The sequence below is a fragment of the Geospiza fortis genome, unplaced genomic scaffold, assembly GCF_000277835.1.
Source record: "Geospiza fortis unplaced genomic scaffold, GeoFor_1.0 scaffold75, whole genome shotgun sequence".
NCBI lineage: Eukaryota > Metazoa > Chordata > Aves > Passeriformes > Thraupidae > Geospiza > Geospiza fortis.
Window position 1 is genome coordinate 4,223,662 of NW_005054360.1, and position 15,286 is coordinate 4,238,947.

At 38.3% G+C, this 15,286-nt stretch overlaps 1 protein-coding gene across 1 annotated transcript in view; it reads right to left on the reverse strand.

Moving 5' to 3' along the window:
* PARD3 (par-3 family cell polarity regulator) overlaps positions 1-15,286 on the reverse strand; it is a 397,383-nt gene that overhangs the window by 254,547 nt on the left and 127,550 nt on the right. The window contains exon 3 of the mRNA XM_031059323.1: positions 11,901-12,079. Coding sequence (XP_030915183.1) covers positions 11,901-12,079 — 179 coding nt within the window. The remainder of the gene's footprint in view (positions 1-11,900; positions 12,080-15,286) is intronic.

Consider the following 15,286-nt stretch of genomic DNA (forward strand, 5'->3'; position numbering starts at 1 on the left):
TAATGGCCAATCCGGAACTGAGCTCTCTCGGACACAGTCCGAGAGAGCAAGGTTTGTTGATCATTCTTTACTTTCTATTCTTAGGTAGCTAGCAGCTTCTGGAAACTCTCCTTTTCTTTTTCTTTTTAGTATAGTTATAATAGATGTATATATCATAACTTAATAAATCAAGCCTTCTGATCATGGAGCCCATCTCGTCTCTTCCTTCACCCCGAAAACCTTGTGGCCTACCGGCGACAAGGTGTGTGTCACTTTTAGCTACAATACCATAAAGGAGAAGATTTCATGGTACAGAAGCCATTAGGGTCACTCAGGGAATTCCCATTTCTTCTGGAAATGCAGCTGTAAGCCCTCCTGGGACCAGGGCTGACATGCATCATCAGTTACAATTAAATGCCCTAATTTTTTAAAAAGAAGTTTCTTTCCCAAACATCTTTGGGGACCATGGGCCACGTCAGCTTTATCATTTTTGAAATGGAAATTGATCAATATAATACTAAAACTGCCAAGTCATAATACCACCACTACCCTTAACTGCAGCATTTTGGAGTAATTTTAATGAGGACACAGAATCTAACACTTTAAGATTTAGTTCAGCATAGTGTCCCTGTGGGGTTTTGCTGGAGGATTGGGTGAAAGGGGACAGGAAAAATGAAGCAGTTTTGCTATACTTTTAATTTCAGATGAATTGCAATATATAACAAGAGTCTCATCAAAGACTCTGTAGCTGGTAGAGGAAATTATGCATTAGAATGGTCTGTGTACTTCAAGTACTAGCTGTCATTGCATGAGCTCACTTGTGATTTTAACTTGCAGTTGTACCCCTGCAAACTCCCAGCATCACAACCCAACCAGAACATTCTCCACCCGGTGTGGTGACAGTTCCATGTCTGCTAAATCGTTTGCTACTTTCCAAACAGTGAAAAAACTGGGTTTTCCCTTTGTTTCACCTCCTGAATGGCTAAAGTGTGGCAAATTTTGGTTGCTTATTTAAAACAAAACTACACTAGACAGTATCACAACAGGGGTAAAATACACTGAAGACATCTTCAAAGTAATTATCTGAAAGACAATTCAAAAATGCAAACCAAGTTTTCACTTAAATTATTTCTACAGCAATAGAAATGTGTCCCATGTGTCCTTTAGGAAGTCACTAAGAGAGATCATTTTGGGGACAGATTTTTTTTTTTTTTTTTTTTTTTTTTTTTTTTTTTGGTACTCAGTCTTTTTCCTTGTATCCTATGCACTTTGGAAAAGGCTGCTTGTTTGTTTGGCTCTAGTTCCTTATGATGGCCTCAGACTGAGATAGGATTTGTGATGAGAGATGAAGAAAAACACTTTGTTTAGTCTTTTGAGGTTGTAATTCTACCTGAAAGACTTCGGCCAAATTCATGTCTATAAGGGCAATTATTGTTGTTGAATCATTATACAGGTTATAAAGGTTGTTCTTTCCTTTAATGCTCCACTGTGACCATGTTAGACCCTGAACAATTTGGTGCCACTCTCAGACAGGATGCTAAAAGCTGTAATTAATTACCAAAACATTCACACAGTTTATGTAAGTAACTCTGTCTGATGAAAACATCTGTTTGTAAAGGAAATAATATACACACAGATCCACTTTCCATGCTGTCTGATGGTCTAGCAAATGGATTCCTGGAGTTTTTTATTTGGATGAGGTTTCACGGCTGCTTTTTAACTGGATTTTAGACAAATATGAAATAACACCAAATTGACCTCCATTTCTAAAAAAATACCAAAACAAAAAAAAAAAAAACAACAAAGAAGGCCACACAAATGTCTGTTTTACATGGAAAATACATTACATATATAAAATTAACTAACCCACAAGATGCATTGCATGAAGAGAAATTCCATTTTTAAAAAAACTCTGCTTACACAGATGTCAGATTTGGAACTGTTCTCTCTATTAACATAGCATCTTGTAACAACAATTTCTCCCAAATGTCAGTAATTTACCTCCAAACTAATTGTACCAGTCACTTCCTAGAACTATCCATGTATCTCAGGAAAGTGACACTACTGTTTGGGTGAGCTTCCTTTTATTCCCAGTAGATTCATTTTCCAAGGTTGCTCTTTTCCTGATGTATACCGAAGAACATGACCCCAGAAGCTGCAATAATGCAGACACAGCCCAGACATTTAGTGTAAAGAAGGAATGAATTACAGTCACCCAGTATCAGAAACCTTTGATCTAAGGCTGCTCTCCAAGGAGGGAAGTAAAAGAGGACTCGCACATTAAAGAATTACCACAGCTTCATCCCTTCTATCAGCTCTGACCTGGAACACGGGTCATTTCCAACTGGTAAAAACCGATTTGCAGAAGATACAAATGTAACAGTCTAATAAACAACTTGCATGCTCTATTTATGGTGAAAATAGATGAGAAGAATGACCACTTCACATTTATTTGGATATTTTCAGAAAGACTTTTCTCAGAAATGACCCTCTGTATAGCTCCATGAAAGGAATTAATGTACTGTGCTTCTAGAAGAGCTCATTAGATGCAAAAAGGAAAAAAAAAGCAATTGAAAAGACAGTGTTCTGTTTAAGTTCTATCACCTTTAGTTCAGAAATTTCCAGAGTTGTGCTACTCCAATTTATATATTCCATGTCACTATTTGACTGACTAGCAAGGCCTGACCTTAAAAAAAGCAGTAACTATGGGCCATGATAATCAGACAGTTCTCTGTGCAAGTGGTGTTATATGTAAACATTCAGCGCCAAAGAATATTGGTTCAATTAAGAGCAAATCAAAAAACATGATACTGTCCATCCAAAGCATTCTGTTGATGTCTCTTGTTTACAACACAAAAATTTAAAATGTCATGATCTCTGCATGTTCACATGCAAAGCCAGAAGTTTCCAAATAGTGTTATTTCTCAGATGGAGGGACAGGAAAGAAGCTGCTTCTTCCTTTCACTCCTTATTTATTAATCTCCTAATAAACCCCCACAAGGGATATTTGCAAAAAACTCAATAACATACAAAACAACTCAAATAAGATACAGCAGTTTATATTCAGTAACTATAATTCAGAAACCGTAACTAAAAAGATATGGCTTTCCACTGCTCCATTTTAGAGAAAAATAAATTAACCAGTTAAGTTAAAGTGTCATGAAGCTACAGTTCTGATTCCTCTACACATTATGCTTAGAAAATCATTTCCCCTTCTACTATTTTTCATTCAAGTTAATATTCTCTTTTTCTGCACCACTTTAAAGGCATCTAAAGAGTTCTTACACATATCCACCTGTACATGAATCCATATGGGTATCTGTTTAAATGCAATAATATAATTATGCACAGTCCTGCCATTTTTACCAGATATTTGCTTTTGTAGCCAGATTTATAAATTTTATGCCAATTTGGATTTAGAGAAAATACAATTTGTAAAGTTGTTTGTTTATTTTAAGCGTTGACATGATGCATTTGATTCCTTGGGAGAGCCAAGAAATTAAAGAAGGGGAAAAAAAGCTCCTAATTAATTAATTTCAAAGCAGCCTCTGAAAACAGGATTTAACAAATAGAATGTCAATATTAAATATATTTAAGAAGCTAAGGGAAACAGGAAACAAGGGGACATAGGAAACTTCATGACGACCTTATATTTCGATCTCAAAACGAAGAATATCTTATAAACCAGCAGCAGCAGCCTTTTAAATGCCAAGTAGATGCTTTTTGTTGGCCATACCACTGAAACGCTGCAACTGGCTGTCTGTATGTTTAGCAACTTGCATCTGATGCTCTGACATGAACAAAGGAGGCTGGGATATGAAGTAACCAGCCTGTCTTCTCCAACTAATGGAACTGATTTTCTCCTTTCTTCTTTACATTGGCCAGCATGGAGAAGAGCAGGTTTTTAAGGTCAAAAGCACAAAGGCAATGTCCCAAACCCATGGTACCTCTTCCCCAGCAGCACTTACACACTACTGCCTTCCTCCATATGGAATGATATGGACCCGCAGATCCACTGGGCTCCCAGCAAAGCATCCATCACCTCACACAACTTGCCAATTCACTCAGACCTCAGCCACAATTCCTCCCAGGGTCTGTGGAGGAAGGCCCAGAGAGGAACCAGGCCAGGGCTTGTAGCAGTGTTTCTCTTTTATCTGAGTTTACAGCAGCACACACGCCCTCGGCTCCTTGCAGTCCTACGGGTGTTCCTCACACTGAACAGCATCCCATCTTCCTTCATCTTATTGTTTTAGCTTTTGTCCATGTTTCATTTACTTCATGGGCTCAGCAGGCAATGCTCTTTAGCTGGACATCTGTACACAAGAGCTGAAGAGCTGTTTATACAGAGACAAAAATACTGGATAGTAGCACACAATGATCATCCCATCAGTCTGTGAAACAAAACCAGGCTAAAGTGACCTCTGTACAGCCTCAAAATCAGTCATAACACAAGTGCAAAAGGTGACTAGGAATTCCTGTATTTACTGGAGCTGATTTTCCCCACTAACTAAAGCTTAACATCTTCTCCCCAGCTTTACTACTCCTTTGCACTGATTAGTTCCACATATGAGTGAATTTTATTCTGATACTGCTTGGTTGTCTTGTCTTTATTCATTGCTAGATGAGATAAGTGAATTTTAAAATGCAACAAATTTAGCAAAAAATGGTGAAATATTCACTGTTTAAAATTTGCAGGTTCATGTCTGAACAGTGTTGGGAAGCATAGCCTGCAACCTGAATTGTACTTTAAACTTCTTTTTCTTGCTAGCTATACATTCAGCCAAAATCCAAACGTGTTTTGCACCAATACATAACCTTAATAACCAGAAAGCAAGACAGACAAATATTTTAATCTGCAAAATCTCTTGAACAACAAGTGTATATGTTTACCTGGTTGTAGGTTACAACTAAATAGATGGAAGCAAGTCAAAACACAGATCCATATCTATTACCAAGAAAAATATATGTGCTTCTAACCTTTGGAAATAAAAATATCCACTAAACCTGAACATCTAACTGTCAGGGTGTTTTTTAAACTTACTCAATCTTTTATCAGCCTACTCTTTCAAGGACCAGCCTTTCACCCTCAAACCAAGGAAGAGCTGCAAAAACATAAAAAATTAAAACCAATAGAGACAAACACTTAAACATGGGAATTTACAAAGTACACCCTCACTTAGAAAAATAGCAGAGGAAAAGTCTTCAATTATCCTATACCATGTACTTGAGAGCTTTCTGTTTTCAGTATAGTTTTCAGTGGCTCTCAGAGAGGTGCTGTACACTGCATTGACTGAAGGGAAAGACAAACAACCTGTGCACATTCCAGTACTCCTTTATCACGAGTGGGAGACTCTCTCACCCTGACCCTCCTTGGCACTCCCAGCTCATGATGCAGCACCCAGTCCCCTCAGCCATGGAGCAGGCATTGCTCACCTAGACACTGCTCACCCATCACCTGCAGCGAGACTGGGACACAAACACACATCCTTCCTTCATCACTGATGAAAAACAAAGCCAATGTGTTTAACAGACTTGCTCAGCCTGAGAGTAGAAGTGGAAAAAACTCACCAGCTCTCAGATCTTGCATTGATATCTTTAGAGGGGCAGAGAGGAGACTGGACAGATGGGCATCCACAAATGGATGACTTGGAGCAAAAGGAGGTAAAACAACAAAGGAGATGGAGAAAATTATACCTTCACTTTGGATTTATTTGTTTTGCTGTTGGCTTTTTGCCTACTTAACATGTGGTCATGACTGACTTTTGAATGCCAACAGCTGAATCCTGTCCATGTACACAGCTCTCAGCTAATGGAGCAGCATAGCATCAAATGATGCACACTGGCTGTTACCTCTGTGCACTAGGCAAGGGTTTTTCACTTATTATTCCCAAACTGCTGGTGATACTAAGAAATATTATATTTGTTTTCACATTTTGAAAGTCAGGAATTTTGAGCTCTTTCGTGGAGTTTTCATTGCATTAAAATATCACCAGCTACTGGACTAAAGACAGACAATTCTTCATGGTATTCATGAAAGCACCTGAGGCAGAGGGCACATGAAGAAATACAAATTATTCCATCAAAACATAAGAAAACAACTTTCTTATTCTGAGAATGATCGAACACTGGAAGAGGTTGCCCAGAAAGGTGGTGCAGGCTCCATCCTTGGAGATGTATATTCTCAAAACCTGGCTGGACCCAGACCTGAGTAACCTGCCCTAGCTGCTCCTGCTCTGACCAGGCAGGCTGAACCCAACAATCTCCAGAGGTACCTTCCAACCTCAGCTGAACTGTGATTCTGTGAAAGTCATTAATTTTACATGCTCCCCAGGACAAAAATAACACATACTGTGGTGATTTCATATTGCACTCTCTTTGGGTACAGTTCCTTTTAACTATTTAATCACCATGCAACAAGCTGCCAGCAACAAGTTACTACCACAAAGGAAGAAAACTGATGCATGTAACTTCTGTTTTCTTGACTTTCCATAAATCTCTTTCCTGTAACATTTTACATATTAAAACATTTTATTTCACCACCTGTGGATAACCCATGTTCATTCTCCCTTCCTCTCAGTCTATGCAAAACCACATCTGAAATTACAAAGCTCATGACCATCTCATTGAAAAGGAAAAACCTGGCTCAAATATACCTGGATGAAGAAATATTCGTGGCTATTGAATCGCCCAGAACTTCTGTTTAAAACACTGCATTTTTAGGTTAAAAGCAGGTAGCTGTATCCATCATGTGGGGGTTTAAAGCCTCTCATGACAGAGATGCCAGGCTCTTAGCAGATATCCTGAACTTCTCCTTAGCAGATTCACCTGTATTACAGCACTTCACCAACACTGCTCACCAGGTGCACAGTATCTCCCTTCTGAAGGAGTCAAAACCAGAGACTAAGGGTCCCAAGAAACATCAGCAACAATTTGGTCTCAGGCTCCCAGAATGATGCCCAGTCTTTTAGTCCACAATACTCACCAGTTAATTTAATAGATTTGCACTATGCCATTTAGACTTCCTGGCTACAAAATGACACCAACACATAATTTTAATCCTCTGAGCCCTTCAATCCTCTGAACTATACTTCAATTCTAGTGTAATACCACATCTTTGGTGACAGTGACAAAATAATTGTCACTAAGCTGTGTTTCAAAGGACTTCAAGGTAAAGGAAACTAATTTTCACTTTAAATTTGATTTTGAAACTGAAATATCATTGTTGTTGGAGCTTTTCAAAATATGTATGCATGCTTTTCTCCTATCTAAACACGTTTCATTAGAGAATTTTTTTTTCATTCTGTTTACAAAGAGGATTAGAAAGGACTGCATCTTTCATATAAATATAAATCCCTGCAACCCAGCAATCTGAAAATTTGTACTCATCAGTCTCAGCCCACAGGAACAGCAAAACTACCTGCAATAGGAGATCTGGGAAACACAATCAGTTTTGCAGGTAAGGCCACTGATGCTAGATGAGACTTAGAGCATTCATGGGAAGTTTCAAATTATTTCTCTGCGGCTTATAGAGCCCAAAAAAATTAGCTTTCCAAGTAGGAAGAAAGCATATCCTAGAAAGAGTTATTACTCCTACAAGGCACAGCGATATTCCACCTCAAAATACATATATGGACGAACCTATTTAACAACAAATAAGCAAAAAAATTTGGCGGTTGACTAAACAGCAGAGACAAAAAAGCAAAGGAAAAAAGCAATTACAAAATGGTGTGCCAAGTACACTGAGTTATGTGCTTGCTGTTGCTGATCCACCCCACAGAGCACATTGTGTGCCATTTGCTTTGCTGCAGGTGAGTGAACCCAGCAGCCAGAGGCACAGAAGCCCATGCACAAACATTTTTCTCTATCTTGAGCTCTCCTTTTTAACCTACATTTCCAATTCTTTCTACTGCACCTATGTTGTTATCTCTGACAGGGCAACATATGAATCAAAATCAGAAAAGTCACAGTGAGAAGTTTGTCATAAGCCTGTTATCCACAGTGTATCCCTGCAATAAGCAAGGCAGGTTAACTAGATAAGCCTTCAGTCTTTCAGAGAAGCAGGATCAAGGCAGGTAACTAATTTGTAACGATAAGTCATTCCTCACCATAAATGGAATTGTAAATTTAAAAAACCACACTGATAATATGGGATAATTAATTCCCATATTATAAAATAATGGGATAATTAATTCACAGTCATTATAAGATGCAGCATAACTGGTTGTTGCATTTACACTCTTCCAAAACTGTAGCACAACATCTAAGGGGAAAGAAACATGATTTTTATCAATGCAACTCACTTCTATTAAGGACAGCTAGCTGACCCAATAGGCTTTGGTACTGTGTTATTAAGAAAGTGATTCACATCAACAGTTATTCAGAAAACAACAATATCAAAGAAGATTTTACTGCAGTGGAAAAAAGCATGTATGATATGCTTCAGCTGTGTACAATCTGTTCACCTGCACAGTTCAATACAATTCAAACAAAATTACACCTTGCAAATCAGGTATTACTCCAGGCCTCTGAGAAGAGATTTCTACTTAGAGATTTCTTCTTTTTTCATTAGAATGGCTCAAGGAAGCAAGAGACAGGATTAAGTCAAGCTATGAGTCACTAGGTAATACAGACATGTCTCTCACACACACAAAAGTATCTGAAAATGGTTTTAACATTCAATTTCAAAACAATTAATCCCAAGAAGCAAATTTGCCAACTAGAGGTGATCACGAGCCAATTTTATGAATATTTCACAGATGGGAAGACCTATTCATTTGGTTGAAACCATTCATGGGAAGGATTAGGTCAGGAATCACCTAGCTAAGAACAGTTAACAGCACTACAGTAACTTGTAAATAAATGAGTACCTTGGAACAAAAAACACTTGGTTGCCAGTTGCTCTTACAGTTGAAAAACATAGAAAGTAGAAATTATCTGAGATTCCAATTCTAAGGATAGAGAATGTACTATGATATCCTGATAATAAAAATATGTTTCTTTACAAGATGATTTGAAAAATGGATGAGAATGCACACTCAGTTTAGGGCAAGGATTTCATATCACAACATCCCACTTATTATAACAGAAAAGCATCTCAAGTTCAACACACATCCAAATCTTTGCAAGAACAACTCAGGCCCCTCCAACGCATACTCCTGGTCTCTCTCTGGTCATTCCTTTAGGGACACAGGAGATCTGGTGTCTCCTTCCATTTATCCCAGTAACTACAGGCAGCACTACAGTTTAGTAGGATCCTTCCACCAGCCCGTATTTTTACTCTTGCCCAGCACCCTTTTCCTTTTCTGTTTGCCCAGAACTACTGGCATATGTCCTGGCTCCTCACAGCCTTCTGTGCATGGCAGCACTCTCACCCCTTCATTTCATCTCAGCTTGGGCATCTGCCCGTTCTCCTGCCATTCCAAATTCTTCATAGCCAAAATGAAACAAACACCAATAAGACGTCCTCTCTCACTTGTCCCTGAGAAATAAATCCCTTCTGCCAGACACATGCAGCTTCCCCTGTGCTAATTCCTCCAAAAATTGGACAGGGTTTCTACCTGTCAATTATTTCTCTTTAGAGGTGACGGGCTGAAAGTAATGTCACTTCTTGGAGTCAGTAGGTGGATGAAGCTTTTGGCAACTCTCCCAGAAACCCTTTTCATGTTTCTGCAAGATACTGCTGGGGCAAAGTTGCTAATCTACAACTGTGCTGCAAATCTCAGCCCAAGAACATATGTTCTTGTGCTGTCAAGAAAGAGAGCCGCAGTGAAAACATTACATAGTGCCAACCACTCACAAAAGATATATGGGTGCTCAGGCCCAATGCACTGAGCAGAAAATTAAGACTGTTCTCATTGCTTTTCTCAAAATGTCTGTGTCATCTATAATCAATGAAACAGTCAGGAACAAAGCACAGCCATCTCTTTGTTATCCGAGTAGCTGAAGAAAAACAACCTACCATAAGAAAAGAGGACTTGTTATAGCTCAAATAACACAAATACATTTGTAAAAATTCATTGTTAGTACTTTGGTAAGAGACTGGTGACAGGGACTTCAAAAATGCCACCATTTAGAATAATAATACAAATTAAATTGCTGCTAATACTGTGAAAGGAAATGAGAATTCTCAATGCCCATTCCTAAGAGAAATAAGATTGGCTACAAAATCTTGACTCACATGAAGAAATCAAGACACTGAAAACAGAAAAAAACTCAGTCTAGCATAAATGAACTCAGGATTAATTCACAATACACATCACATAAGCAATTATTTCATTCCATATGTTTACTGCAATTTACCTATTAAAATAGTCATCTGCTCTATTCAAATGATCAGTATATAGAGTGCTCAAAAATGATAAAAGAATGTATCACCATCTTTTGTACTAAGTAATGTAACTTCAGTTCTTTCCAATCTTCTTGATTTAATGTTCTCGAGTGCCTTGCTTCCCATCCCTACATGAGATCATATGCATTCCTTTCCAGTTTGGTCACCATGCTCCAATAGACATTAAATATTTTCATAAAAACCAAGAATAAGTACATGCTGAACAACTAATGATGAGACTAGGGTGAAAGATTAGCTGCTGTTCAATTCTCTCCAATTTCTGCTAACTTTAGACACTCCAAGAAATCTGATTATGCTGTGTATAGCCCTTCATATCTATGCTTGTGGAGTAACGAAGTGTCATCTCATTATCATTTCACAAAACTTAACTGAAAATGTTAATACTTCAAATGGATTAGATTATCATTTTTCTTCTCTGAATCAGAGTAGTACAAAACACATATTTACAAAAGGGCACACACTTCTGTGCCACACCAGTAGAAGTGACAGAAAACATACTATTATCTGCCTGAAATTCTGATTAAGCAGAAACCTAATGACACCAAGTTAAACTGACACCTCTGCAGAACAGGGACCTCAATGCCTATGAGCACTGAGCTTTTATAGATTCTTTAGAAATGACCAAAGGCCCACTGAAAATAGTTTGGTTCATTAGCAGTGTACAAAGACTTCTTTATTTGGGGTGTGTGAATCCTGAGTGCTGAGACTTAGTTTGCATTTATACTGCACAGAGTTAACAGGAATGAAGGGGAAAAAATAAAAGCTGTATTAAGCTGCATATTTTCCAAGAAGACTTTGTCCTGTGTAGTCAGAATGGCAACCAAAAGTGCAACATTCTTTTAAAATTACTCATTTCTATTAGAAAATATACATTTTTTCCTTTTGAGTTTTTCTGCAAGTTACCATCACAATTATGGGCAATGTGGGATGGTGCAAAAGGACATGATTCTTCCAATTTGTTTAATATTGCGCTGAGAAGAGTGCTTCTTGATGACTTCTCTAGCAAATAATGCAATTCATGGAGAGATACTGAAATCATATTGAAAAAATGAAGGAAAAAATACTCACACTGCATTTCAGTGTTTTATTTTTAAGACTGCTATCAAGGAGAGAAATTATTTGCAATTTGTGTTTTGTCTTAATTCACTAGAGCCTCAGAAGGTACAAATTAGCAATGCTGGGTTAGCAAGACAAACCAGACCAGCTGTGGGCATGCAGATTATTCACTGATATTAGGCCTTCTACAGAGATCAGTAACAATTATTACAGACATGGCCTACCAGCATTAAGAAAAAGTTGAAAAATAAAAACTTTGCAGAATAGTGAATAGTCATTGATTCAACTACAGCTAAGGGCAAAAATCAAGTTTTCAGGGTCACTGCTGTGGTTATCACCGAGAGTCTGGGAAGAGCAGGACAAGTGTGACTCCAACACTTCACTGCTGTTGATGGGGTTGGGTGGACAAGGTCAGAAAACACAAGTTTAAACCAGGAGCAGATGAGAGAAGCAGAAAACAATTCAAGATTCACGCACATTTGTAATTTATTTACTAAAGTGGGAGAAAGAAACATACCTTTCTCTCATGAGCACTGGGCACACCAGGGGTGTTCTGCTTGAGGAAGCCTGCTGTTGTGGACCACCTGGTGGGGTTCTTCCGAGAAGGCTCCTCTGAAGGAAAATTTGTGTCACTCACAGAGGTGGAGAGGCCAATCAGTGCAGGGTCACTACTGCGTCGGACATGGAGAGGCATATCTGAAGAATAAAACAGACAGTAAATAAACACTGCCTAGATTTAAATTGTTTCTGACAAAGGAAAAATATTTTTCAAGCTCTGGAAGGCTGGCTGCGACCAAATGTGGTTTCATACAGTAAGGAGTTATTGAGCTCAGCATAGCTCCTCAAGGACAAGGTCTGTTCCCTCAAACCACAGCCTTGATGCTTGGCTGCACATGGAGAAAAGGGAGGGAAAACCAACCCCTCTGAACCAAGCACAGCTCAGTGGCTTTCCAAGCACAAAGCCATCTGTTGGGTGGTGTGCAAAATAAAAAGATGCAACATGAACTTGAACAACCAGGAGGGTAAGGTGACATACAGGTATTTTAAAGAGCAAGCAGGCAAAGCCTGTTGGCAAAGCAAGGGGTGGACTTGGACAACGTGTCCCCCACCCCGCTGCCAGGGCTGCAGCCTGGGCACTGCTAGCACAATGTCCAGCCAGGAAGCTGCAGGCCAGCCAAGGCAACCTCCTGACCTAAAATATACACTGCATTTCCCTCTCAAAACTTATGGAAGAGACTGTTTTCTCCTCTGCATTCTTCCTTTGCCTCTTCCTGACAGCTCAAGCAAGATCTGTGCTGATTAACCCTGATTCCCTCAGCCTTGCAGCTGGCGTGACTGACAGGAGAAAAATATTTCATTAGTAAAAAATGATGCAGTAGGAAGGTAGACTGATTGGAAAGAGATAAGATTTTCTTAATATATGTAGAGGTCATCCATTCTGGAAACTTTAATGGCACATTAAAGTTAGTTTCTTTTGAAATAGAACTTAATTTTTTCCAATTTCATTTATTATCCTACAGCAAATACCCACACATCCATCCTCTCCTTGCCCAAACAGAAGTTTCACTGCCTGAATTTGTGACCTCTTAGTACTCTCCCACTCAGCATCAGAATAGAGAGGCTGTGATTTGTCAGCTGTATTTCTCTTTATTGTAGCACTGAGAACTCTGAATGCAAAGTGCAAAGGAAAAAGGTGAAAGCGATGGCACCTAAACAGTTGAATCAGTGGGAAAGGCACAATGGGCAACAGCTGAGAATAAAAACCAGGACTGGATTTTAATGCTTCAATGCAACAGTTCCCAAGGAAACTGAGGGTGCATGTCTGGCAATACTAACAGGAAAACACAGTGACAGGAGTTGTTTGTTAAATGACTTGTCTCAATCTCAACAATAGCTTCATGTTAATGTTACATTTAATAATATTAAAGAATCTTATTCTGCAGGGCATTATGAATACACTGAAAAATACAATAAGTCATGCCACACAATGAAAACATGTGGGTTTTTTTAATCCACAAGGACTCCTGCTGCTGAGATATAAACAAGTGTTACATGACCGAACACCAAAACAGTCAATCCATTTCATGTTCATTCTGGTAAACAAGAATAACAAAGAATTAACAGTTTTTTCCCCACAACCATTGTACTATTTCTCTTTGCTTTCAAATTTTTTTTATTTTTAATTTTCATAACAAAAGGTAATTTCCAGCAAATAAAATGCTTTCATTTCTAAATATGTATACACTTACTTATAAATACACACGTAAGTGCATAATGGAACTAGAATTAAAGGAACATTTCATGAAAGATTACTAATTATGAAGGAAAGTATTAATGAGCAGAGTTAAGAGTTTGATTTCTCAGTATATACTCATAGACTCTAACAGAGGGTCTTTCTTTGCCTTGTTTTCAGCTACTTTAGCTTTCATGAAGCAGCTGAAGGCAAAGCAACTCCTTTCCCCCTCAATGACAAACACACAAACAGTGCCCTATGAAACCCCAGCTGCTCCCTGAGCAGAGGTGGCTCAGCACTGGATGAAGTGACCCCTTCCCAGCAGTGCTGTGCTGCTGGCACAGCCCCCAGCACGCTTTCTCCTTTATTAGATCAGCCTGAGCCAAAAGGGGCTCTCTAGTATGTAGTGCCACTTAAGAAAAATACCAATCTATATTTGTTCCAAGCAGCAGCCCATGCACATTGTCATGTTTGCCTTCACTACCCACCCCACAACAGAGAATTACAATTTTCAAACATGAGTTCACTTGCTCCTTATGCTTGTACGTCTATATATAAGCACGGTGATAGCAAAATGTTCTTGTATTTTTACACTTCTTTTTCAAATTGCTTGACAAAACAAAAGTTCAGTTGGGCGAACTTCTGTAAGAAGAGAAGCCAAACTGCCAACAAAGAAAGAAAGGAAATCAAACCATTTCTGGAGAGGAGCAAGCCATTATCTTTGCCTTGGCTTCTGCTCTGTAGTCAAAACCTGACAGTTTGCACAATGGTGAGTACAGACTCTTCAAAAAACAGGTAGTCAATTATACAATGGAATTGCCAAATATTAATATGCTCTGGAGAGAACATTAACATGAGAAGCTTCTCTACAAAATCTACTCACAGATGAGCCACCTTTAGTATGACTAGTTTCATTTCAATAAGTTTAGCTATTGAGATATTTTCAGATATTTACTGAACATTTCATCAAATCTTGTTAAAAAAGGGTATTCTGTCAATATGAAGGTACAAATCATCTCTTCTAGTCTCTTCTTATGGAAATGGTTCCATACCTAAGGAGAAGTGATTTGTTTTACAAAGCAAACTTGATAAATAAAATAAACTGAATTATAGAAGACAAAAAATTTGTGTATCTTGCCTCTATGTATTTCCCAAGTTAACAAGAAAAGTAAACACATGGCATTACTTTTTTTTTTATTACGGGAAGGGGACAGGCACACAGAGCTGGCTCTAACACATGCTGCTTGGCAATGGTCAGTAGGTCTTAATCTAAGTAGTAAATCTTGTTCACACTGTTAACCACAAGCTGGAAACATCTCCTCCATTCTCTTCAAGTCTGTTTCCTTTCCATTAAAACAACAACATAAAAGAATATATTGAACAGACTTTTTTTTTACCCAATATATTGTTGGTTAAAATCCTCTAGTTTACAGAATTTGACTAGAATTTATAGATTTGAAGAAGATATACTTTGAAATATTAAAAGGAAAATCAAAGGAAAAGAACTTAATAATTAAACCGCAAGATAAAGTACGCATGGGACCGATGCAATGTCACTGATTCCAGAATGATGGCTGATACTGTTTGAAGTCTGTGGTTTCTTTGAAGAGTGGATAAAACAGCAATGAACTCTAATCACAAGGCTTCAAATTCTCTGTGGCACTAATGCA